The 22,639-nt window shown below is 48.8% G+C and overlaps 2 protein-coding genes across 5 annotated transcripts; both read left to right on the top strand.

Moving 5' to 3' along the window:
* Nucleotides 1–15: 15 nt before the first annotated feature.
* Nucleotides 16–5,648, top strand: TNNI3 (troponin I3, cardiac type). The gene is made up of 8 exons (XM_074220017.1): nt 16–120; nt 277–289; nt 492–593; nt 1,135–1,176; nt 1,263–1,394; nt 1,589–1,678; nt 4,938–5,114; nt 5,488–5,648. Exons 1-8 carry the CDS (start codon nt 110–112, stop codon nt 5,569–5,571), a joined length of 651 nt encoding a protein of 216 aa, XP_074076118.1. The 5' UTR covers nt 16–109; the 3' UTR covers nt 5,572–5,648.
* A 1,900-nt stretch (nt 5,649–7,548) lies between these two features.
* TNNT1 (troponin T1, slow skeletal type) lies at nt 7,549–17,097 on the top strand. 4 transcript variants are annotated; one of them, XM_074220016.1, is made up of 14 exons: nt 7,549–7,614; nt 8,827–8,870; nt 8,969–8,982; nt 9,223–9,252; nt 9,602–9,634; nt 10,313–10,334; nt 10,769–10,832; nt 11,303–11,419; nt 12,121–12,198; nt 12,677–12,790; nt 12,879–12,988; nt 14,054–14,144; nt 14,233–14,273; nt 16,878–17,097. In XM_074220016.1, the coding sequence occupies exons 2-14, from the start codon at nt 8,839–8,841 to the stop codon at nt 16,921–16,923; spliced, it is 792 nt and encodes a 263-aa protein (XP_074076117.1). In that variant the 5' UTR covers nt 7,549–7,614; nt 8,827–8,838; the 3' UTR covers nt 16,924–17,097. The 4 variants fall into 4 exon arrangements, with proteins under 4 accessions (XP_074076117.1, XP_074076113.1, XP_074076116.1 ...); XM_074220012.1 differs by lacking the exon at nt 7,549–7,614 and having other exon boundaries at nt 8,755–8,870; nt 10,772–10,832; XM_074220015.1 differs by lacking the exons at nt 7,549–7,614; nt 9,602–9,634 and having other exon boundaries at nt 8,756–8,870; nt 10,772–10,832.
* Nucleotides 17,098–22,639: the final 5,542 nt, after the last annotated feature.

The raw sequence follows: 22,639 nt of genomic DNA, 5'->3' as shown, positions 1-22,639 counted from the left end.
CAGGCTTGGCATTTATCTCAGTGTCCCCAGAGGAGCCCGAGGCGATCGGAGGCTAGCGGACCCCAGCCCCCCAAGGTCATCCCGGAGACTTGTCCAGTGACCTTCCAACATGACCGAGGAGTGAGTGGCAGCTCGGTGACACGGATGCTTGGGTCCCTGGGGGCTAGGAATTCTGACCAGAATTGGTGTGGGGACAAATTAGACTGGAGAGGGAGGGGGCAAGGGGGGTGACTACTCCCTAAGGCAGTAACCTTACCCCCCCCCTTCTCTCTGCAGGAGCAGTGACACGGTGAGAAAGGGGAAGTGGGCCTCGGAGCTGGGGGGCCAGGGACTCCTGGATGCTTGGAGGGGGGTGGGACGAGGCCGAGGGGCCCTAGAGGATGTGGGCTGGAGGCCTGGGCTTGGGGGGGGGGGGGACTCTGGGACTCCTAGGGGAGAAGGCCCCTTTGGGCCGGAGGGTTCGGAGCCCGGCTGACCCGGGTGGTCTTCAGTTCCCGGCGGAGTCTACACCCGCACCCAGCCCAGCGGCACCCCCAGTTCGACGCCGCTCCTCTGTCAATTATCGCGCCTATGCCACCGAGCCCCATGCTAAGGTGAGAAGCCGTCACTGGGTGCGAGGCCTGAGCGTCAGTGCTGGGGGTGGGGGGACCTTCGGAACCCTCGCCCTCCCAGGGCGAATTCTATGGGGGGGGGGCTTAGAACACCGCCCCCGGGCTTCTAGCCTCGCCCCAGATCACTAGCCCTACTCAATGGATTTCTGACCCCCAGAATATTGGCCGACCCCAAGGCCTTCTGGACCCGCCCCCCCAGAACGCTAGCCAGCCCTATGGGGTTATGACCACACCCCCAGAACACTAAGGAACGCTTAGCCCCGCCCCGTGGATTTCTGGACCCCCCAGAGCACTGGCCTTCTGGCCCCGCCCCAGAACGCTAGGTCCTTGGGGTGGTGTTCTGGCCCCGAACTAGCCCCCACCCCAGGGTTTCTGACTCTCGGAAGACTAGCCAAGCTCGTGAATTATGGCTCTCCCCCCCCCCGCCCCGAATTCTCCCTGCCCCCCTCGGGGTTCTGCCCTACCCCCTGAATTCCAGGCCTCCCGAGGTCTCCATCTTGACCCCAGTCTTGTCTTCCCGCAGAAAAAGTCCAAGATCTCGGCTTCTCGGAAGCTGCAGCTGAAGGTGAGGGGCGAGGTCTGGAGAAGTCCCCCCGGGAGGGTCAGGGGAGGGGGCGGGGAGCTTCCCTCGGCTGCTCTCCTTCCTTCCAGACCCTGATGCTGCAGATCGCCAAGCAGGAGTTAGAACGCGAGGGCGAGGATCGGAGGGGGGAGAAGGGCCGCGCACTTGGGGAGCGCTGCGCCCCGGTCGAGCTGGCCGGCCTTGGGGTCGCGGAGCTTCAGGTAGAGGAGACACGGGGGTCCGGCTCCCCTTCCCGACTCCATCAGGGACCCAGGGCTCCCTGGCTCACTGCTCCACTCCATCAGGGCCAGGGGTCCTGGCTCCTCCACAATTCCATCAAGAACCCAGGAGTCCTGTCCCCCAAAGCCTCCAGAAAGTATCTCTTGGGGAACCAGGCATCCTCCCACTTCCTCAGGAGCTGTGCCGGGAACTCCATGCCAGAGTGGACAAGGTGGATGAAGAGAGATACGATCTGGAGGCAAAAGTTACAAAGAATGTCACTGAGGTAGGGAGTAAAGGGGGCAGGCTGCTCACTTGTGTGCACTTGGCCTTGGGGTCACCTAAAGGCCTTGGGGTCCATGCCTCTGGGGTTACAGAGAAAGAAGCTGGAGAAGTCCCAGGAAGGGAAGGGGCTATCTATCCCCGAGGGGTCAGGAGACTAAGGGACTTGGAGCCAGGAATCTACTGAGGTCACAGAGGATCCAAATGAAGGGCAAGCTTAAAGATGACTCATTCTGACTCTCAGCCAGGGAAGCGATCTGCCAATGCAGGGTGGAGAACAGACCTGTCCAGATCTCCAGCCTACTAGCCCTCCAAATCCAGGCCAAGCAAAGCTTGTCCCCCAAGGAAAGACTTGGAGGTCCCAGGCTGAACCCCTTCCATTTGTGCCAAACAGCTTTCCCTTGTACCAGGGAGTCTGGCACTTCTGCTGCCTGAGGAGACCTCTGACTGAGGGCACCCTGAGCATGTCCCCTGAGGGGAGGCAGCAAGGGGCATGAACAGGGCTGGGTATCTTCCATCTGTGCCAGCCTTTTTCCAACAAGGCAAAGAAGAACAAGCCTCCCTTGATTACTGGTCTCCCATCTCCTGCTGTGCCTTTCTTCTTAGGGTAGAGGCATGGTACCTTCCACTCAGTGATGACCATTCTCCACCTGATCATACTCTTCACATCCCAGTGACTCAAACCTACTCTTACCTTCCTCTCCCACCTGATTCTCCATGCCCATCTCCTCAGCCTTCCACCACAAAGTTCCAACCTAACTCTCCCCAGCCCTTCCACGGTGCCCTCTGGGATGCTTGTTCTACAGGCAACAATCTTCATCTATTCTCCTACTTTGTCCATGTACTAATTTTTTACTGAAACCTTGCTTCCCCTGAAAACACAGCCTCCCTGGCCACCCTCTCCAGGACTTGTACCTTCATTCATTCTCCTCAGATCAAGACTCCCTGTTGCTGCTTCCAGGTTTTCCCCCTTTCTCTATCACTCAGTAACTTTTCCTCCTTTGAGGTTCATATTCACCACCCCCCCATTCAAAATGCTGGCTGCTATTGTCTTCCCTTCCTCCTCAATGAGTTTGGGACCTAACTCACAATGTTTCTCTTCTCCCCAACTCCTGCCCTCATCCTAGTGGGCTTTAAGATACATAGTGAATCTCCCTCAGATCTCAGTTTCTCAACCTACTCACTTCCTAGAAGCTACTCTACCCCACCTAAGCCACACACAAATGTACATCTTGATGGTCAAGATTTCTGAAATCCTCTTAACTGATCATAATCTACTGGGTTTGCACTCATCCCTCTGCCTCTCCTTACATAACTGGTCTTCAGCTTCATCCCTTGACCTCTCAGTCATCTAGGCCACCTTTCCTGCACTAGTCACTTTCTCTTCTCCCCGTTTTGAACCTTTGGAGAGCCAATTTAACCCTCCACTGTCCGCTTCTCTTGAATTGCTAGTCCTCTTTTCATTTTGCCTATTTTGCCCAAGCTTTGATCTTGGATCACTCCCACCATTCACTCCTACACACATTACTGAATGACAGAGAGAATTATGCAACTGTTCTGTCTAGGCCCACTATAAATGTGTTAAACAGCCCCCTCCCCCTTGCCCTCACTGCTCCTCGTTGATTCTGTTATATCTGTCTTATTAATTCAGTCTTCCATTCTTCACATCAACTCTTCCAAACTTTCTCATCCTTCCACAAACCTCCCATGGCTCCGCTTCTCTCTTCTCTCTCAGTTGAGACCCTGCCTCCTATTTGATTGAAAAACTGAAGGTGATTCACCATGAGCTTCCTCTTCCCCATCTCCCATCACTCAGGTGTCATCTGCCCCCCTCTTCCTTCCCACCTGTTTTACATGAAAAATTGACCTTACCCCTCCACCTGCCTGGGTGATCCCATTCATCCCATCTCTTTCAACAGACTGACCTCACTGTCATCTCTCTGCCTACTGACTCATGTTCTATTGTCTATGTACATTCTTGTATCTGTCCCTCCTGAATAAACTCTCATTTGGCCCTTCCTGCTAACTATAGTCCTATACCTCTTCTGCCCTTTGTAGAAATTCTAGGCTTTCTCCAACCCTTCTTAATTCTAGTGCCCTAGGTGGCGCAGTGGGTAGACCACCAGCCCTGGAATCAGGAGAACCTGAGTTCATAATCCAGCCTCAGACATTTAATAATTATCTAGCTGTGAGACCTTGGGCAAAACACTTAACGCCACTGCCTTAAAAAGAATTCTAGTGCCCTTCTTTTGATAATCCCTATTTCTCTTGCCTAGAGTTTGCTATATAGATAGACAGATGCAGACAAGACAGACAGATAGATATCTCTATAGAGAGAGCTATCTCTATCCATCCACCCATTTATCTTTATCTTTGTCTATCTGTTTACATGTTATGCCTGTCATTCGAATGAGGGCAGAGATGGCATTTTATCTCTTTTTGTATCCCCTGCACTTATCACAGTCTGGCAAGTAATAGGCTTTTACTAAATGTTTGTTGACTGAACAAATTTGAGATGATTTCCCATGAATGGTGGGGAAGGTCAACAAACATTAAGGGCCTATTGCTAAACTGAGGAGATACCAAAAAAGGATTTCTGTGACCTTCAAGAAGGTCACAGTCTAATGGGGGAGGCAAGAAACAAAGGGTTATGTAGGGAGAAGGTCTAGGCAGGAGAAAGAAGAGGCAATTTGGGAGGGAGGCACAGAGAGAGGAGGGCTAGGAAAGGCTTTCCAAGGGAACTGAAGGAAGCCCAGAGGCAGAGGGAAGGAAGTAGAACATGCCAGGGGTAGGAAAATGGGTGTATGTGGAAAATGTGGGAAGTTGGATTCACCTCAACTGTTATTTATATCAGTGATAGTAATCACAATAAGGAACATTTGTAAGGTTGACAAAGTTAGTTTCTCATGATAAGCCTGCCAAGAGATTAACTGGGGGTTATGAGCTTGTTTTGACATATGAGTTTCAGAAACTGAGGCTCAGAAAAATGGAGGACTTGTTTTTATAGGCTTACAAAATCGAAAGCTGGAAAAGCCTTTAGCCATTATCAAGTCTGAGCCCTTCAGTTTTACACATGGCAATTCTGAGACTCAGAGGACTGGCTTCAGGTCCAGAACTTGGGTCCTCTGATTGGAGTGTGGGGCTCTGCCTGCTGTATATTGGGTGTGTAGGGTGGAGGAGCACACATCCTAGGGCTAGATTCAGGCCTGGGGGGAAGAAGGTGAGGAATTCCCATGTGTTCCCCTTCCCCTCCTGCTCCCCAGATTGCTGATCTGAGCCAGAAGATCCTGGACCTGAAGGGGAAGTTTAAGCGTCCTGCTCTGAGGAGGGTTCGCATCTCAGCAGACGCCATGATGCAGGCCCTGCTAGGAGCCCGAGCCAAGGAGTCCCTGGACCTCAGGGCTCACCTCAAGCAGGTGAAAAAGGATGACACGGAGAAGGTGAGATCTGCCAAATCCTTGCTTCTGGGATGTTCCCTCATTCATCTGATCATTAAGCTCCCACTCACTCCCACCTTCCTATAGGCCAGGTGCTATGAGAAGGGCCCAGAGTCCCAAGATAGAGGCTCACCCTGGAACCAGGAGGCCCTCCCCATGTAGCTGTGTAATTGAGCCCTGAAGGAAAAAAGAGACCAGGCAGGGAGCTGGGGTGCCATCAGAAACCAGGGTGTTCAGAAGTGAGCCCTAAAAAAAAAAGAGTGGACAAATGAAGCCAGGCAAGGGGTGTGGGCACCAGAAAGGGATCTGGGGTCTCAGGATACTGGGGATAAAAGGTCTGGGAAGTGACTTCTTTACTGTGTTCTCTTCCCTGCAGGAAAGCCGAGAAGTAGGAGACTGGAGAAAGAACATTGATGCCCTGAGTGGGATGGAAGGCCGAAAGAAAAAGTTTGAAGGCTGATGAGGTCAAATGGCATTCTCCCCACCAACAAACCTGGGCTCATGCCCAGCCTCAAATAAAATTCTGAGTTGGGGTTACTGAGTGTTTGTCTGAGAAAACCATCCTGGGAGCCCCCAGTGGAGAAAGGCAGTCCTAGGTGACCCCAGGTGGGTCAGTGTCCCCTCTAAGCCACAAATGACCTCCCAGTCTCTTGTACCTCTAAGAGTCTGTTTCATTAGTCTGAACTCTGCCAAGTTACCTTATGACCCTGGCCCAGTCCATTCTTTCCAATCTCTAAGCTTCAGTTTGTCCATCTATAGAATGAGAGAATTGTATGCAAGGATCTCTGGTGATCCTTCCATCTGTATGATTCTGTTGCTTTCTATGATTGTGAGATCTTCAGCAAATAACTTCCCCAGTCTGGAGCTCCTTCCCTGTCTAAAGGAGGGGGGGTCAGGTTTCTCAATCACACATTAAGCAGTGAGGGCCTGCAGGATCCTGAGCTAAGCAATGAGAACAGAGATCCCAAAGTGAGGCCATTCCTGCTCTCAGCAAGGTTACATTCTTCTAAAATCTAGGAGGGCCTCTAGTGATGGGGTGGGTGGGTTGGGACAGGGCAGGACAGAACTAGGAGAGTCAAGAAGCAACAGTGAAGATGGGAGGTATTGCAGGCAAAGGCTGGAAGTGGGAAAGTCTGTGTGTAGATTATCAGGAGGAACACTTAACATGGATAGAGCCTAAAGTTCATGAGGGGGAGTGACAACTGGCATCAAACTGGGAACACTGGAAAGTCCATGTGGCCAGAGTCATTGAAGCTTTGTGATCAGAGGTCATACTGCACTTCATGGCAGCTGTGCAGGCAGGAGTGACCTTGGAGGCCTTTCCTGGTCTAACTATGATCTTGGCATGATGGACCAGGCAGAGGCAGAATCCTCCCCAACCCCTAATATGAGGTCAGAGGAGGGCCTGGGTTCCAGTCCCAACTTTGCCTTTTCCTTCCTGGGCAAGTGCCTCCTCTGGAATGTGAACAGGGTGTTGTAGCCAGTAAACTCTTTAGGTCCTTAACAGTTCTGTCAGTCAATAGTTTTATTTGGGACCACTGAAGCTATGATGGAGCATCAGTTACTGAAGGGGTGGCCAAGGTCTGACCCAGTGGGAGGAGATCAAGGATTCCAGGGATCTGGCCAGCCAGCCCAGGGCCAGAGAGAGCAGGGACATGGGGGACTGTCCTGCCCTCCTCCTGATCCCCACCCCACCCACACACCTGTCATCTCCATTTAGGACTTGATGTCACCAAAGGGAAATTTTGATGGGAGACAAAGCAGAGGGGGAGGGGGAAAGGAGACAATGACAGAAATAAATGGACACAGAGATAGAAATGGAAAAATAAACACACAGAGTTGGAGACAGAGGAAAAAAGTAAATTTATGATGTATGACAACTAGCTGGAGGAACTGGAAATGTTTAATCTGAAGGGAAAAGACTGGGGTACTGGGGAGGAAGAGCTTTGTTCACTGCTTGTGGAAAAGGAATCGACTTCTTGGCTTTGGTCAATAGGGCAGAGCTAAGCACAATAGGTGGACATGGCAATTACAGTGATCCAAAATAGAATTTCAAGTAGAGAATGATGAACTGTTAATCTATAGGAGAGGAGTAATCTGTCAGAAGGTCATGGGGGGAACTGGATGGGGGGTGGCTCATTCCACAAAGAAATGAAAAAGAGAGATCTATGGAGACACAAAGAGAAATCCAAAGAAATACAAGAAAAGCAAGAGTTTATTGAAACAAAAGGTAGTAAATCCTTTTCTCACTCACATATGAACATTGGAAAGAGCCACAATAAAAAGGAAGGGTCAAGCCAGAGGATGGACAGAAAGGGGGACAGAAAGAGAGCCAGGGTGACACCTCCCACAACTGGCTCTGCCCCATAGACCCCAGGATATCTTTAGAGGCTCCCCCCCCTCCCAGGCTGGAGCTATAAAACACATGGTTCTCTGCCCCTGACTCACAGCAACTGTTCCAGTCTCAGCCAAAACCTCACTCTCACTGAAGCCTCACCCCCAGGTAATGGTGCTTAACATTGGTGGCCTCCTTGGCCAAGCCAGCTGCACAGGGTGATGGAGGCATCCAGAGAGAACCAGAGAGGGGAACTAAAAGAGAAAGGGAAAGACAGAGATGTTGCAGGTTTCCACACTGTCAAGGGAAATGTCTTAACTAATTAGAGCTGCCCCAAAGTGGAAAGGATTGCTCCTCATGCTGGATGACCTTCAGGTTAAATAATTACTGAAGATACCTTAGATGGCATTCTTTATTCTTGTTTAGGTATAGATTGGAGTCATTGGCCTCTGAAGTCCCCACTCTAGCTCTGCATGAGTGGGAGATAAGAGTAGAGAAAGGGAGAGAGAGATGGGGAGTGAATGGGGGGGGGGGAGACTTGAACCAGAGAGAGACAGGCAGAGACAAAGACAGAGGCAGAGAGGCAGGTAGAGACAGAAACAGAGAAACAGAGGTAGAGGAAGAGAGAGGAGACAGAGACAGGCAGAGAGAGGAAAAGAGACAGAGATGGACAGTCATAGACAGACTTAGTCATAACCAGTGACAGACACAGACATAAACAGTAAGAGTTAGGAAATTGGATGAGACACAATTTACAGTAAGGGTGAGGGTTTGTGTGAGAGAAAATCCATTGATCTGCCCATGGATGGGGAGTGTGTGTGTGTATATGGAGGGGGCGGGGGGGGGGGAGAAACCTGGAGACTTCTTTTCTAGTTGACTTTGACTATGACCTTGGAAAATTCCATTCCCTCTCTAGGACTCAGTTTCTCTATCTGAAAAACTGGATCGGAGAAACCCAAACTTCATTTAGCTCTTAAGAATATGAGATTGGGATGGGGTGGTGGTGGTCCTAAAGGAAAGTATTAAGGTCATGGTTTGGTGAGGGGAGATAAGGGCAGGTCTGAGTCAGGGCCTGTGGCAACTCTGTCCTTATTGGGACATATGGCTAGCCTTGGCCCTGGCCCGGGACCCCCAGAAATAGCTTCTGACAAGCTAGGAGAGGGAACTGGGGGCGGCTATTGTCTGTCCCAAGAATGCCTAGAGATAATCTCCCCGATCAGGTTCCTTCCCATCCCCCAATGCCCTTAGACCAAAAGACAGGTGGTGGGAATGGAGGGGGAGGGGCCCCTCCCTCTGCCTCCCCCACTCCACTGCAGCTCCCACTCGTCAGGGCCACAAGCCTTCTGGGCCTCCTCTCATCTCTCTCCCTACTCTTTCCAGGTTACTCCAACCATGTCAGACACAGAAGAGCAGGATTATGAGGAGTGAGTATGGGGGCGAAGCTGACAAAGGATAAGGGGCTGGGGAAGGGGTCCCCTTGATCTGGATCTAACCTCTTCCTCTCTCCTGTCCCAACTTGTAGGGAGCAACAGGAAGGTGAGTCGAGGGACTTGGGGCTGGGAGGGAAGAGCCCTGGGTTCTGAGGCTGCGGGCACTGGGCTTGGGACACCTGGGGGTCCGGAACCCAAGAACCGCAGTGAGGGCGGCCGAGGCGGCTGAAGCCGGGGAGAGGGTCGGGGAGGAGCGTTAACTCTTTCAGCACCACGGCGCTGTCCACCCCCCCTTCCCAGAGACGATTTTTTCTTTTTCTCTTGCCTATCTGTCCTCGATTCTCAGAAGAGGAGGCGGCGGAGGAGGAGGAGGAAGGTGAGCTCGGGGAGGTGGGGGGAGGCAAGAGGGATGCTCAGTTCTGTGAATTAGGGGTGGTGCCTGGAAGCCGGATTCTTGTTGCTGGGTGAAATCCAAAGAGAGATCCTCGAAGCCGAGCACGCCCAGTTCTCAGCTGGGGCGCTGGGGTGGGGGGCGGGTAGGGGTGGCAGCGCCTATTCTCGAACCCAGACAGGGTGAAGGTGCTGCCGAAGTCACCCGGGGGTGGGACTGTTCCCTGTGTTCTCCCTGTAACAACCTCTCCTCTCTCTCCCTCTCCCTCTGCACCGCTGGAGGGGCCGTTCCCCCTCCCCCCAATTCCTCGCTTCTCCCTCCCCGCTCCCCCCAGCCCCCGAGGAGTCGGAGCCGGTCGCAGAGCGAGGTATGGTGGTCGCTTCGCTTCCGTCTCCGGGAACCCGGGCGGGGGAGACAAATCCCGTCCAGATCGCGGCCCCTTTAAGCGCCCCTAGGCGCCCTTTAAACAATAACCAAGTCCCCCCTTAAAGAGGCCGCACCCACTCCTCCCTTTCCCACATCTGTCCCCTTCTTTCCTCGATATACATTCAAAGGTTTGGGGTTAGGTGATGGGAGGGAGGGGACTTGGGACCTTAAGAAAGTTGGAGGCTGGGAGACCCTAGATATCTGAAGTTCTGAGATCGGTGAAGACTGGAAGGTATTTGAATTCCTAATGGGGCCCCTAGGTCCCTGAGGGGGTGGGGGAAGGAGTCATGCTGGAAGCCAGGACGAAGGAGTCCTTGAGGAATGGGTTGCAGAGGAGAAAGGGGACACCTGGGTCCCTTAGGGGCAAGGGACTGGCAGGGGTAGGAAACAGGGGGAACCCTCCCCCCCAACAAGTTATGAATGTATATGGTCGCTGTGTGATCCCAGCTCTGCACCCCCTACCCCCTTTACCCTCCTCCCTGAGGGCAAGAAGAATTGGTATCAGAAATCTGAACCCTTCTCAAGTCTTCTAGGTCCCAGGATCAAGGGAGGCATTAATCTCCTGACTCAATTTCCCTTCTCTAATTTTCTTTCTCTGTCTTCAACTCCTCCCTTACAGAAGAGGAGCGACCCAAGCCCAGGTGAGCATCCATCCTAAGGGTGGATGATGGCAGAATGCTTGGGCACCCAGCAACCCAGAAGATTAATTAAGAATGGAAAGACCTTGAAGGATCTTTGGGACTTATCCTCTCCCATTTCACAGATGGGGTGGTGAGGTTCAAAAAGAGAGTCTTTTGCCCAAGGTCACCCAAAGCATCTCTACCAAAAGGAAATTTGGTTGACCATTGCATTGTAAAAAGAGAGAAATTGAGGCCTAGGAAAGAATACGGGACTTGGCCCATCTTATGGAGTGAACCTTTCTCTGAAACTCCTAGTTTGGGGTGGGGGTGGGGGGAAGACAGAGTCTTGCAGCTTCATGGAAACTGTGGTTTTGTCTCTTATCTGGGGGAGGGTGGAGAAGGGAGCAAAGGGGATCCTCCAACCCCACTTCTGTTTCTCTTCCCCTCCTCTCTAGCAGGCCTGTGGTGCCTCCACTGATCCCACCGAAGATACCTGAGGGAGAGAGAGTGGATTTCGATGTGAGTGATGATGCTAGGGGCTTCCCGTGCACCTCTCTGGAGCAACTGGATTTTAAATCTGCTCCTGCTCTCTGGATGGGGGGAGTAGTCACTAGTTAGCACCAACCCTTTCACCCTGGAGATCTTCCCCCTGAGCCTAAGTATCTGGTCACTGAGCCTGGTCTCCTGGAAGCCACTGGAAGACCATACATTCAAAACTTCTGGGGCAGCTAGGTGGTGCAGTGGATAGAGCACTGGCCCTGGAGTCAGGCGAACCTGAGTTCAAGATAATTACCTAGTTGTGTGACCTTGGGCAAGCCACTTAAACCCATTGCCTTGCAAAAAAAAACAAACCTAAAAAAAGGGAAACTAACAAAACTCCCCTGCTTCTAAGTCAGAGTTGGGGGACACCTGTCCTAAAAGACCTCCCTTTATGACCTCAGCTTCAAGATCCCCCCTTCAATCTCCTGTATGTTAATTGCCACTCCTAGGACATCCACCGAAAACGCATGGAGAAGGACCTTCTGGAGCTGCAGACATTGATTGATGTGCACTTTGAGCAGAGGAAGAAGGAGGAGGAGGAACTAGTGGGACTGAAGGATAGGATTGTGAGTGTCCAACCCCCTCCCCATGCCCAAACTCATACTGGGTCATGAGTATCCCCCTTCTAGGGCTGTGATTCTAGGAATTAGAAATCTACTCCAGCTGGGTGACTGGAGCCATCACAAGAGTTTGTCTCTTTTGGGATGTCAGAGATCATGGAATCTACCCTTCTATTTTACAGATAAGGAAACTGAGGCCCATTGACTTTTGTGTGGAGATCAAGGTCATAGTATAAAGTGGAACTTCTAGAGAGCATTGAATACATTCCATATTTTAGAGGCACCTAGGATACTTAGACACTTACAGGTTGTGTGATGCTGAGCAAAGCAGCTCACTTCTGTTTGACTCAGTTTTCTTCTCTGTATAATAAGAGCATCTCCCTCCCGGGATTGTTTTGTCAGGATCCAATGAGATGATAATTGTAAAGTGCCTTGCAAACCTTAAAGTACTATAGAAATGTTGTTATAATTAATTATATTATTAAAACTATTAGGGGCAAATTGAGACCCCCAAGAGACAGAGGAAGGATATCCCCTAAGATCATATAAATCTGAATCAGAACTTGAAATCAGGGCTTTTGATTTCCTTTGCAGTCTCTCAGTCTTATTTCCTGACTCTCCCAGGAATTACATGGCCCCGTGGGGAAATGGGGGTGCAGGGAAACTACGGGGGGCAATCCTCTCATCTCATTCACCCCTCTCTCCAGGAACGCCGAAGAGCAGAGAGAGCAGAGCAACAACGAGTTCGGACTGAGAAGGAGAGAGAACGACAAGCCAAACTGGCGGTGGGGCTCCTCTGCCCCTGCCCCTCCCAATCCGAAACCCCTCTTGCTGCTATGTGTATCTCAGGCCCAGCCCCTTGCCCTCCCTGAGACCAGGTGCCCTCATCTCTAAAGTGAGGGGACTAGACTCTGCCTCCTAAAGTTCCTTCTTATTGGGTCATTCTTTGAGCTTTGGCTTTGCTCAGGGAAAAGAGGTTATTTAAGACAGCCTCTCTGGTCTCAGTTTCTTCGGTAATGAATGAATGAGAAGGTGCTTACTCTGACTCCAACCTGCTAAACTCTGAAGAGACTAATTTCAATCTCCACAGTACTTGCCACTGTTTGTGTGTGTGTGTGTGTGTGTGTGTGTGTGTGTGTGTGTGTGTGTGTGTGTGTAGGGTGAAAATTTCAGAAGTACCTGAGACAACTCTCCTGTCCCCATCCCAATCTATCCTCTGGAACTGATGTAATCTCTTTCTGTACCTCCCCCACCCCCACCCAGGAGGAGAAGATGAGGAAAGAGGAGGAAGAGGCCAAGAAGCGGGCTGAAGATGATGCCAAAAAAAAGAAAGTCCTGTCCAATATGGGAGCCCACTTTGGGGGATACCTGGTCAAGGTGAGGCTGACTGGGCCTCTGAGAAGGTGGAGACTCAGGACTGGGAACCAGGGTGCCGGGATCTACAGTTAGCCTCCCTCCCCAACAGGCTGAGCAGAAACGTGGAAAACGTCAAACAGGGCGGGAGACAAAACTGAGGATTCTGTCTGAGCGGAAGAAGCCCCTGAATATCGACCATATGGGGGAAGAGCAGCTCAGGTAGGGTTAGAAGGGGAGGGGGGGAATAGAGTGAGAGAAAGGAGGGAGAAGGAGAGACAGAGAGAAAATGAAATAATGATAGAGACACTCACAGAGAGGTTCTGAGACACAGACAGGTGTGAGGAAGGTTGGAGAGAGACAAAGGGCAAGAGGAGACACATGCAGAAAATGATGAGTCAGATTTAGAGACAGAAGAAGAAATTGAGGGACATAGGGAGCCTAAGGTCAATCAGTCACTTGACAAACATTTATCTAGAATCTACACTGGGTCAGGCACTAGGAGGAAAAACAAAGCATTAGAATCATCCCTCCTCCAAGGGAGCTATGAAGACGAAGCACAGAGGAATGATGCCTGGCTGCCACCAGGGGGCGACCGTGGCTTGTCAGTGCCAGGGTCACTCCTCTGGGTAATGGCATCACCTTTGGGAGCCTTTAGCTGTCAAATGGCCCAGGTGTGTTTTGAACTTGGGGTGGTAATGAAGAAGAGTTTCTATTTTTGTCCTGGAGGCAATAAGGGGTCACTGAGTAGGGGGCTTCACTTTAACAGAAAGGCAGGGGGGTGGCTAGGTGGCACAGTGGATAAAGCACCAGCCCTGGAGTCAGGAGTACCTGGGTTCAAATCCAGTCTTAGACACTTAATAATTACCTAGCTGTGTGGCCTTGGGCAAGCCACTTAACCCCATTTGCCTTGCAAAAACCTTAAAAAAAAAAGAAAAGAAAAGAAAAAGAGAGAAAGGCAGGTAGAGTCAGAGAAATGAGTGATCTGAAGACCCTGCTAGACAGAGATGGTGGAAGAGTGGATTTGTGGAGACATGGACTTCAAAGAGGGCTGAGACAGAAAAGGTGGTGGAAAATCTCCCAGAATTAGGCCAGAGGGGAGGGAGGGAAGGAAGGAGACTGAGAGAAGTTTCCAAAATCAAACAAGAACTAGGGATGTACACTGAACCTGAGGTTGGAGGACCTGGGGGGTAGAAGGAACCTGGGGGGCGTAGGGGTTTGATTTGGAGTGGTGTTTGCAAGTGGGTGGGGGGCTGGAGCCTATGGTCATTGGCCCCCATCATGCAGGGAGAAGGCCCGTGAGCTGTCTGATTGGATTCACCAGCTGGAATCTGAGAAGTTTGACCTGACAGAAAAACTTCGGCAGCAGAAGTATGAGGTGAGGGCAGAGGAAGCCTAAGTGAGGTAGGCTGGGGTGTCCATCATTTATTCCTCTGAACTGACCTCTCAGTTTTTCTCCTCCTCAGATCAATGTTCTCTACAATCGAATCAGCCATGCCCAGAAATTGTAAGTTGGCCTCCATTTCTCCCTCTCCCTTGTTTTGGTTCAGAAGTCCCAAAAACCCCTTTCTTCCAATACCTGAGCCACCTCCCCACATCCTATCATTTCTCTCACTGTGTCTCTGCCTCCCTTCTCCTGAGGGTCCTTTTTGCACCTGTTTCTATCCTTTTGAGTCTGTACCTCTGTGTGTGTGTGCATCTTTCCTTCTCTCCTCTTTCTCAATCAGTGAACTTCATTTCACTTGTGATCAGGATTCTAGAACTTGCTAAAGGGATGTCTAGAAAAGGAGGCCATGATCTCAGAGAACCCAGCATAGCTGACTAACCTCATTTCTTTTTGGACAGGACTACAAACCTTTCAGATCTGAGGAATACTATACAAAGTAGAATCTTTTGTGCCATTAAAAAGATGGGGAGATGTAGTAGCTTCAGAATTAGTTGAGAGGTCAGATTTAAAGTGTACTCTGTGATGTCTGTGTCACTTTTGAAAGAAGTCCCCAGTGGGGTGCCCCAGGAAATGTCCTTACTTTGGCTCATGCAGAATAACCTTTCCCCCAGGCACTGGGATAAAGGCCTAGACAGCGTCCTTCTAGAATCCACAGATGCCACAGGCTGGCAAGGAGAGCTGCCATAATGGATGACAGAATCCAAAAGATCTCAAAAGACTCTAATAAGACGAAACTCTATGGGAAGAAATATCTTATACTTTGGTCTAGGATGGTAGGAACATGTGGTCAGAGATGCCACATTGGAAGGAGCCTCTGAGTCCACTGAGTTCAAAGTCTTTGTTTTAGAAATGGAAAACAAGTCTCCAAGAGGGAAGGTACTTGTTCAGAGTCATGCAGATAGCTTTCATGTGGGTTTCGCTGAAGTCACTGTAAGGACTGAAATGCAGCTGAACGGCCAACCAGAGGGCTGATCCTCCAGTGTACCGTATTGGGTCAGCTACGATCTGAACAGGAGCATGGAACCTCGGACAGGGCTCCCAAAGATCCCAAGGCCCACTTCTTTAGGCAAGGTATTCTTTTAGTCTATTCCAATAGGACCTCATACACATATCAGATGGGTGAGCTCGGGCAACGAAACTCTAAATCTTTGCTTATTCAGTTAAGAAAATGAAGTGGGTTGGATTTTTATGATCACTTCCAAACTCTGAGTCATGGAACCCTCCAACGTCCTCAAAGGGCAATACAGAAGTTCATGTTGGGCTACAGTACTGATGCAGACTTGAACATTGGCGCTAGTGAGAACAACACCACAGAGATGTAGTACTGGGAGGAGAAAACGGTCTGGTCATGAGACTGGTCACATGGCCTGTGGTTAGGTCCCCGGAGGGAGGGGAGATGGAATGTGTAGAGCAGTCTCTAGATGAAGTCACCTAGGGTGAGAAGGTGTGGGAGACCTGTGCCTCACTGGAAGATTGAGATTCACTCATGCACTGCAGTAGCCAAGTCAGTATTTTATGCTTAGGGTGAAAACAAATCAAAACCTTGGCAAATCTATGTTAGAGAAGGAATGTTAGGAATGGTCACTGATCTCAGAAAGATTTGGAGGTGATAACGAACTACAAGATCAGTTTCAGGCAACAGTGTATTGTAGAAGACAAAAAGAAATTCAATTGAGAGACATTAAGAGACATATATAGATGCCCAGAACCAGGGAATGACTAGAACCAAAGCTCTGGGAGAAGAGAGTGAATTAGCCAATAAGAGTGTGTGTGTGTTGGTGCTAGGATGCCTCCTTGCATCACTTTTGGATGGGCCTGGTAAGTTCTGGGCTTTGTAGCCCATCATAGACATGGATTTGTGGTCAACCAACCTGGGAGTGTCAACTAAGATGACTCCTGTACTCTGCCTAGGACAGGTGAAGAAACAGGGGACATTTAGCCCAAAGAGAAGACTGGGGCAGATCTAGCATATAGTGGCTGTTCTTGAATATTTGGAGGTTTCAAATAGGAGAGGGAGTGATCTCGTGCTTTTTGGACCTATGGAGCAGAACTAGAAGTTGGGAAGAGAGGTTTCATTTAGGTTGGATGTTGGGAAGAGCTTTTTAATGATAGGAGTAGTCCAGTATGGAATGGGCTGCTTGTCCTGAGAAATAGTGTGCTGCTTCTCTTTGGAGTCTTCAAGCAGAGATGACGCAGCCATTTGTCGAGTGTGGGGGAGAGGGGAGTGGCTCCTTGCTCAGGCCAACTCTCAGGTTCTTGCCAGCTTTGACATGGACATATGAAATTTTGATATCTCAATCTTGACATCTGGGTTTTTTCCCATTTCTTGTCTCTATGCCTCTTTCCTCTCCTTTCTCTCCCTCAACTCTCACTCCCTCTCTCCTGGAACTTTTTCCTCACTTTTCTCTCCTTCTGAGCCTATCAGTCCCTCCCGGCATCTGTCTTCCTTCATGGGTCTACCTTAGTTTCAGTCTCTCCATAAGTAAGAAACAAGTTTCACTAGAGTGAAAGCTCATGATGATTGAATGAACCCCTTACAACTGACTTTGAGACCCATGGACAACTGCTTTGGGGGTTATGGACCTGGTCTTGTAGAGTCTGGGAGCTGGGCTTCCTGGGATCCCATCTTTCCTGGGTCTAACTCCCATCCATTTCCCTGAGCAGCAGGAAAGGGGCCGGCAAAGGTCGCGTTGGTGGACGCTGGAAGTGAGCCCCCCGTCCAAAGAGAGACCTGGAGAGAGAAATGCAGCAGCTCTTCCCATCTCACATGCTCCAATCCTGTGCCCCTGCAAGCACCTCCTGCCCTCAGCCAACCCTTCAGCATTTTGCCTGAAATTATGGAATAAACACCCCTCCTGAGCAGTCAGCCAAGGCCCAATCTTTGGTTCTTTGGAAGGAAGGAGTTTCTACCATCATTCCTTGGGCTTTGGAGTGGGGTGTTCTCAGCTGATTGTCCTTGTACAATACTGTTCTTAAGACTTGGACATGGGTGACAGACAGGACCCTGAGAGCACTTTTCATAGTCAATTTGGAATTATTGCCTTCAGAGAGCTTATATTCAAATGACAGAGATAATACATACATACTACATACACACACATACACACACACACACACACACACAAAAGAATGTGAGCATCACCTTAGTTTGGTGCTGACTCAGGGGGCTTGGCCCTCCCCCCATCACCTCCAATTTGTGGTTAGGCAATCACTGAGTTTAGGAGATTGACTCTAAAGAGGCTGAGTTGCTAACTTTCTCATGATCTCTGCCAGCAAGTCCTTCCTGTCAATCAACATGTATATTTAAGGACCTAAGCACTATCTTATTTCTAGTTCTAGATGCCCCTAACCTGAACCCTCAGGGAAAACCACATGTCCAGGGATTCCACCAAAAGGAGTAGAAAAGTATGCAATGTACAATAGAGAGAGGTTAGCTATGGTTTTCCTCCATACATAAGAAATGCTTAAATATAAAAGACTCCAGCGTACATTGATTAAGGGTCTCAAGATGAATGACATGGATCTCCCTAGAGCTAAGTCAGCCAATCTAGGGCTTAGGCTCAACCTCCCTTCCCAGCAATCTTCTTCACAGGGAAGAGTGTGGTTGCAGAAGGCAACTCTTGCTTCCAGTTTGCTCTTAATGAGGGGGCCAGACCCTCCTAGTGTAGGAACTCCCAAGACTAAAGGTGATCACCTCAGAATTTCTGGTCACCTCTGGGAAACAAAAACCTCCAAAGAACTGATAGCTGTGGACCTGAGGCGGGTTAGGTAATGCCTGTGTGAGTGACTACTGAGGTGGGGTCAGAGATGATTGCAAGTCTTCTCTCCTTTTAAAGTTCACTTAGTGGGCAGGTCTCCTTACTCAGTGGTCAATAAGGAGATTGCTTCACATGTCCTTCAGTCTGGGCCAGGGCCCTGTGACTGCAGTCCAGGGTCATGACCATTAGAGGAGCTCAACTCAACTTCAGGGATGACTCCTGCTAGCTTTCCAGTATATTCCAAAAGAATGCTCGATGACTTTGAGTGAGAGAGGAGTAGAATGTATGTGTGTGTGTGTGTGTGTGTGTGTGTATCAGACAAGGTGGCAACTGAATGGATGAAAAAGGATTTATTAAAGGTTTATGAGGTGACAGAACTGTGCTAAGTACTAGGAAACAAACACCAATGTCAGGTTAGTTCTGGCCCTCTAATGAGGGGAGGTGGTGGCCATGGAGAATCACTAGAGTGAGGAAAGTGAGGGAACTGGAGGGACAGTAGATGGCAAACAGGACCTGGAGATAGGAAGACCAAATTCAAATCTAACCTCAGATTAGCTTTGTGATTCTGGACAAGTCACTTCATTTAAAAAGATGGGAAGGGTCAGGTTGGAAAGACCTCCAAATGCCAAATAGAAGATTCTCAGTTTATTGATTTTATTGAGTTTATTGATTAGGGGAGTGATGTAGTTAAAACTGTACTTTAGGGAAAATCATTTTGGTAGTTTTATGGAGGTTGGCTTGGGGAAGAGGAGAGGCAGGGAGACCAACTAAAATCAATCATTAAGGGTAGCTAGGTGGTGTAGTGGATAGGCCTTGGAGTCAGGAGGACCAGAGTTCAAATCCCACCTCAGACACTTGACTCTTACTAGCTGCATGACAAGTCACTTCACCCTGATTGCTTCTAATCCATGGCCATCTCTAGTTATCCTGATTCCTATTTGATCATTGGGCTCAGATGGCTCTGGAGGAGAAAGTGAAGCTGGTGATTTAGCACAGCACCCCCTCACTCAAATCCAATTCACATGCTTGTCATGGCATCACCTCCCCCCATGTTGTGGTATTCCTTGAAAGTGAAGAACATTATATTAATCGCCTACTACCTGCCAAGGCACTATGTTAAACCCTGCAGATAGAACAACAGGGGAAATGACAGTTGTTAGCCTCGAGGAGCTCACATTCTAATGGAGAAGAGAACAAGCCAACAAGTTTATCATAAACAAACTATATTCAGGATAAATAGGAGACAAATAAGAAAGGAAAGGCAGTAGAGCTGAGAGGTTGGGAAAGGCTTCCTATAGAAGATGGAATTATATTTGAGACTTGAAGCAAAGAAGGCAGTGGGTGGAGATGAGAAGGAAGAGCATTACAGGCATGAGAGCATTCCAGGAATATGGGCTAGCCACGGAGAATGCCCAGAGCCAGGAGGTGGAGGGTATTGTCTATAGAACACCCAGGAGGCTGGAGTCATTGGATCAAAAAGCATTTGTTGAAGAGTAAGACATAAGAACACTAGAAGCAGGGGCGTCTAGGTGACGCAGTGGATGAAGCACTGGCCCTGGAGTCAGGAGTACCTGGGTTCAAATTCGGTCCCAGACACTTAATAATTACCTAGCCATGTGGCAATTGGGCAAGCCACTTAACCCCATTTGCCTTGCAAAAAAAAAACAACCTAAGAACACTAGAAGTTGGGGGAGGGTGATGGTACTAGACTTGAAGGTCAAATAAGAGAATTTAGTATTTGAACTTGAAGGCAATAAGGAGTCACTGGAGTTTATTGAGTAAGGGGGTGATTTAAACTTTAGGAAAATCCCTTTGATGACTGAATAGAGAATGTTGTGGGGAGAGACAGGAGGCAGGCAAGAACCCCAGCAGATACTGTAATAATTAAGATTTGAGGAGATGAGGGCCTGTACCATGGCAGGGTTCATGTCAGAAAAGAGAAAGGGGCATGGTCTAGAGGCTTCAGAGTGAAATCAACAGACCTTGGCACCATACTGGATGTGACAGATTTGAGACAGAGAGAAATTTTGGATGATTCCTAGGTTTTGAGCCTGAGGGACTAGGAGAATGGTAGAGCCCTCTACAATAAGAGGGAAGGTAGGAGGTGGGGTGGGTTTGGAGACAAACATACTGAGTTGTCTTTTGGATATGTTGAGTTTCATCTGTGTACTGTACATCCAGTCTGAGATGTCTTAAAAGCAGTTGGAGAAAGGAATTTTGAGGTCAGCAGGGAGGTTGGGACAGGAGAGGTATATTTGCAAATCTTCAGCATCAAGATGGTCATTCGAGGGCAGCTAGGTAGTGCAGCAAATAGAGCTCTGGCCCTGGAGTCAAGAAGACCAGAATTCAAATTTGGCCTCAGACACTTAATTTCCTAGCTGTGTGACCTTGGGCAAGTCAATGAACCCCACTCCCTTGGGAAACCCCCCCCCCCAAAAAAAGACCATTGGTGACTTTGGCATGATATGATTCGAAGTTAGATCATAAAAGGTTAAGAAAGTGAGAATGGTGTGGTTAGGTGGTGCAGTGGATAGAGCACCAGCCCTGGAGTTCAAATCCGGCCTCAGATACTTAATAATTACCTAGCTCTGTGGCCTTGGGCAAGCCACTTAACTCCATTGCCTTGCAAAAAAACAAAAAAACTAAAAAAAAGTGAGAGAGAAAATAGATGCCCATATTGTAGAACCTTTTTCAAGTTTAGTCACTATGGGCACAAGGGGGTGGTGCAGTGGAGATAGCTGCACCTGGAATCAGAAAAAACTGAATTCAAATGCCACCTCAGACATTTTTATCAATGTGTGATCTTGGACAAGTCATTTAACTTTGCTTCAGTTTCCCAATTTTAAAATGGGAATAACAATAGCACCTAATTTTCAGGGTTGTTAGGATCAAATGAGAAAAATGTTTGTAAAAGTGTTAAGCACAGTGCCTGGTACACCATATATGTTATTTATTTTTATCATTAATTATCATTAAGATATATCGATTGATAGTGGAGAAGATCAAATGAGAGTTGTTTTTTCTCAGGATAGGGGAAAATACAGTCATATCTGAAGATAGAAGGGAAGAAGCCAGAGACATTGAAGAGAAGTGAGAATCAAAATGACAAAGGGGTGATCTGTTAAGAGAAGATGGGATGGATGAAATTGGTTGAGTAGGCAGAGAGGCAAGCCTTGATTGGTGAGAAAGGGAGAGGCCCTGATTTGGGGCAGCTAGGTGGTGCAGTGGATAGAGCACCAGCCCTGGAGTCATAAGCACCTGAGTTCAAATTTGGCCTCAGACACTTAATAATTACCTAGCTGTGTGGCCTTGGGCAAGCCACTTAACTCTATTTGCCTTGCAAAAAAAAAAGGCTAAAAGAAAAGAGAAAGGGAGAGGGTCAGAAGGTACCTAATTGGAGATGGGGAAGAGGGGACAAGAGGAAATTCAGGGCAAATATGAGGCTAGGATTTCAGCTGAGAAAGTGGGGGAAGAAGGAACGCTGGGAGGTTTGAGGAGGAATGAGGTTTGGAAGAACCACTGTGGAGAGTGGGACTGTGATCTAAGGGAGGCATATTAGGATTGGCGGGCAGCAGTGAGGGCCCAGTAGAGATTCTGTATTATAAATTTGTAGTGGATGAGTCAAGAATGATTTTTCTTCCTTGAACAGTGAAGTATAGGAGTGAAGAAAGTATATAGGAGAATATAAGAGTGAAGAAATTGAATGGTTAAGAATTGACTGGGCACAATCTGCAAAATAAGGGGGACCAATGATTCAAGAGAGTTGAATTGATTCCCTAATGTATGAAGATTGGGAGAACAGAAGGGTTAATGTAGAGGAAATGATCCGGGAAAGATTGGAGAACAATTATGTAAGAGAAAGCAGAGGCAAAAAAGCTAAATAGATTATGGTCAGATAAGGTGTTATCAGAGTTTTTGCATGTGGGTCGTGGTAAGATCAAAAATAGGACTATCTTTGTGTATGGCTGGGTGATGGGGAGAAAGAAATTGTGAGAAGTAAATAGGTTGAGAAACTCAGTGGTTAGTTTTTGGAAGAGTCAAAATGCATTTTGAAGTATGGAGGTAGGAGCTGAGGAGTAGAGAGAAATTGTGAGTCAGGTACCAAGCTAGAACAATTGACACCTGGAGGTTTATAGACAACAGTTGTCAGGATTTTGATTGGGTGGTAGTGGTGGTAAATAATATGAACCTTAAAGGGCGTTTTCCTGAAAGAAGGGGTTGTAACTGGAAGTGACAATGGGAAGTGAGGAATATCCCAACTCCCTCCCCTTGACCAGTGAGCTGAGGAGAATGAGAGAAGGTGTGATGAGTTCAGAAAAGGGTGGGCAGGGAGGCTGTATCGGCAAGAGTGGGGCTAGGCTTCAAAGAGAGAGTAGATGGCAGAAATGGGAGAGAAGTTTTAAAATGAAGAATATTGTTTATGGAATGGATATTCCAGAAGGTACAGTGGAAGTCTGGGTGGGATTTGGTTGGAGGGGGATAACAATAAAGAATCAAATGGCAAAGATGGGGAATGGGGATTGCAAGATGGTTTACTGGGACTTTTAGGGTATGAAATTCCACTCCATGGAGTGGAAATGGCCATTCCCCTTTCCAAAAGGTGGGAAATGTGGCCGGAGGGCTCCATCGGAAGGCTGCATCGGAGGGCTGCATCGGAGGGCTGCATCG

This window comes from Macrotis lagotis, chromosome 1 (genome assembly GCF_037893015.1).
Source record: "Macrotis lagotis isolate mMagLag1 chromosome 1, bilby.v1.9.chrom.fasta, whole genome shotgun sequence".
NCBI classification, from domain to species: domain Eukaryota; kingdom Metazoa; phylum Chordata; class Mammalia; order Peramelemorphia; family Peramelidae; genus Macrotis; species Macrotis lagotis.
Note: the sequence above shows the minus strand (reverse complement) of the source record. Positions and strands in the feature narration are given on the sequence as shown.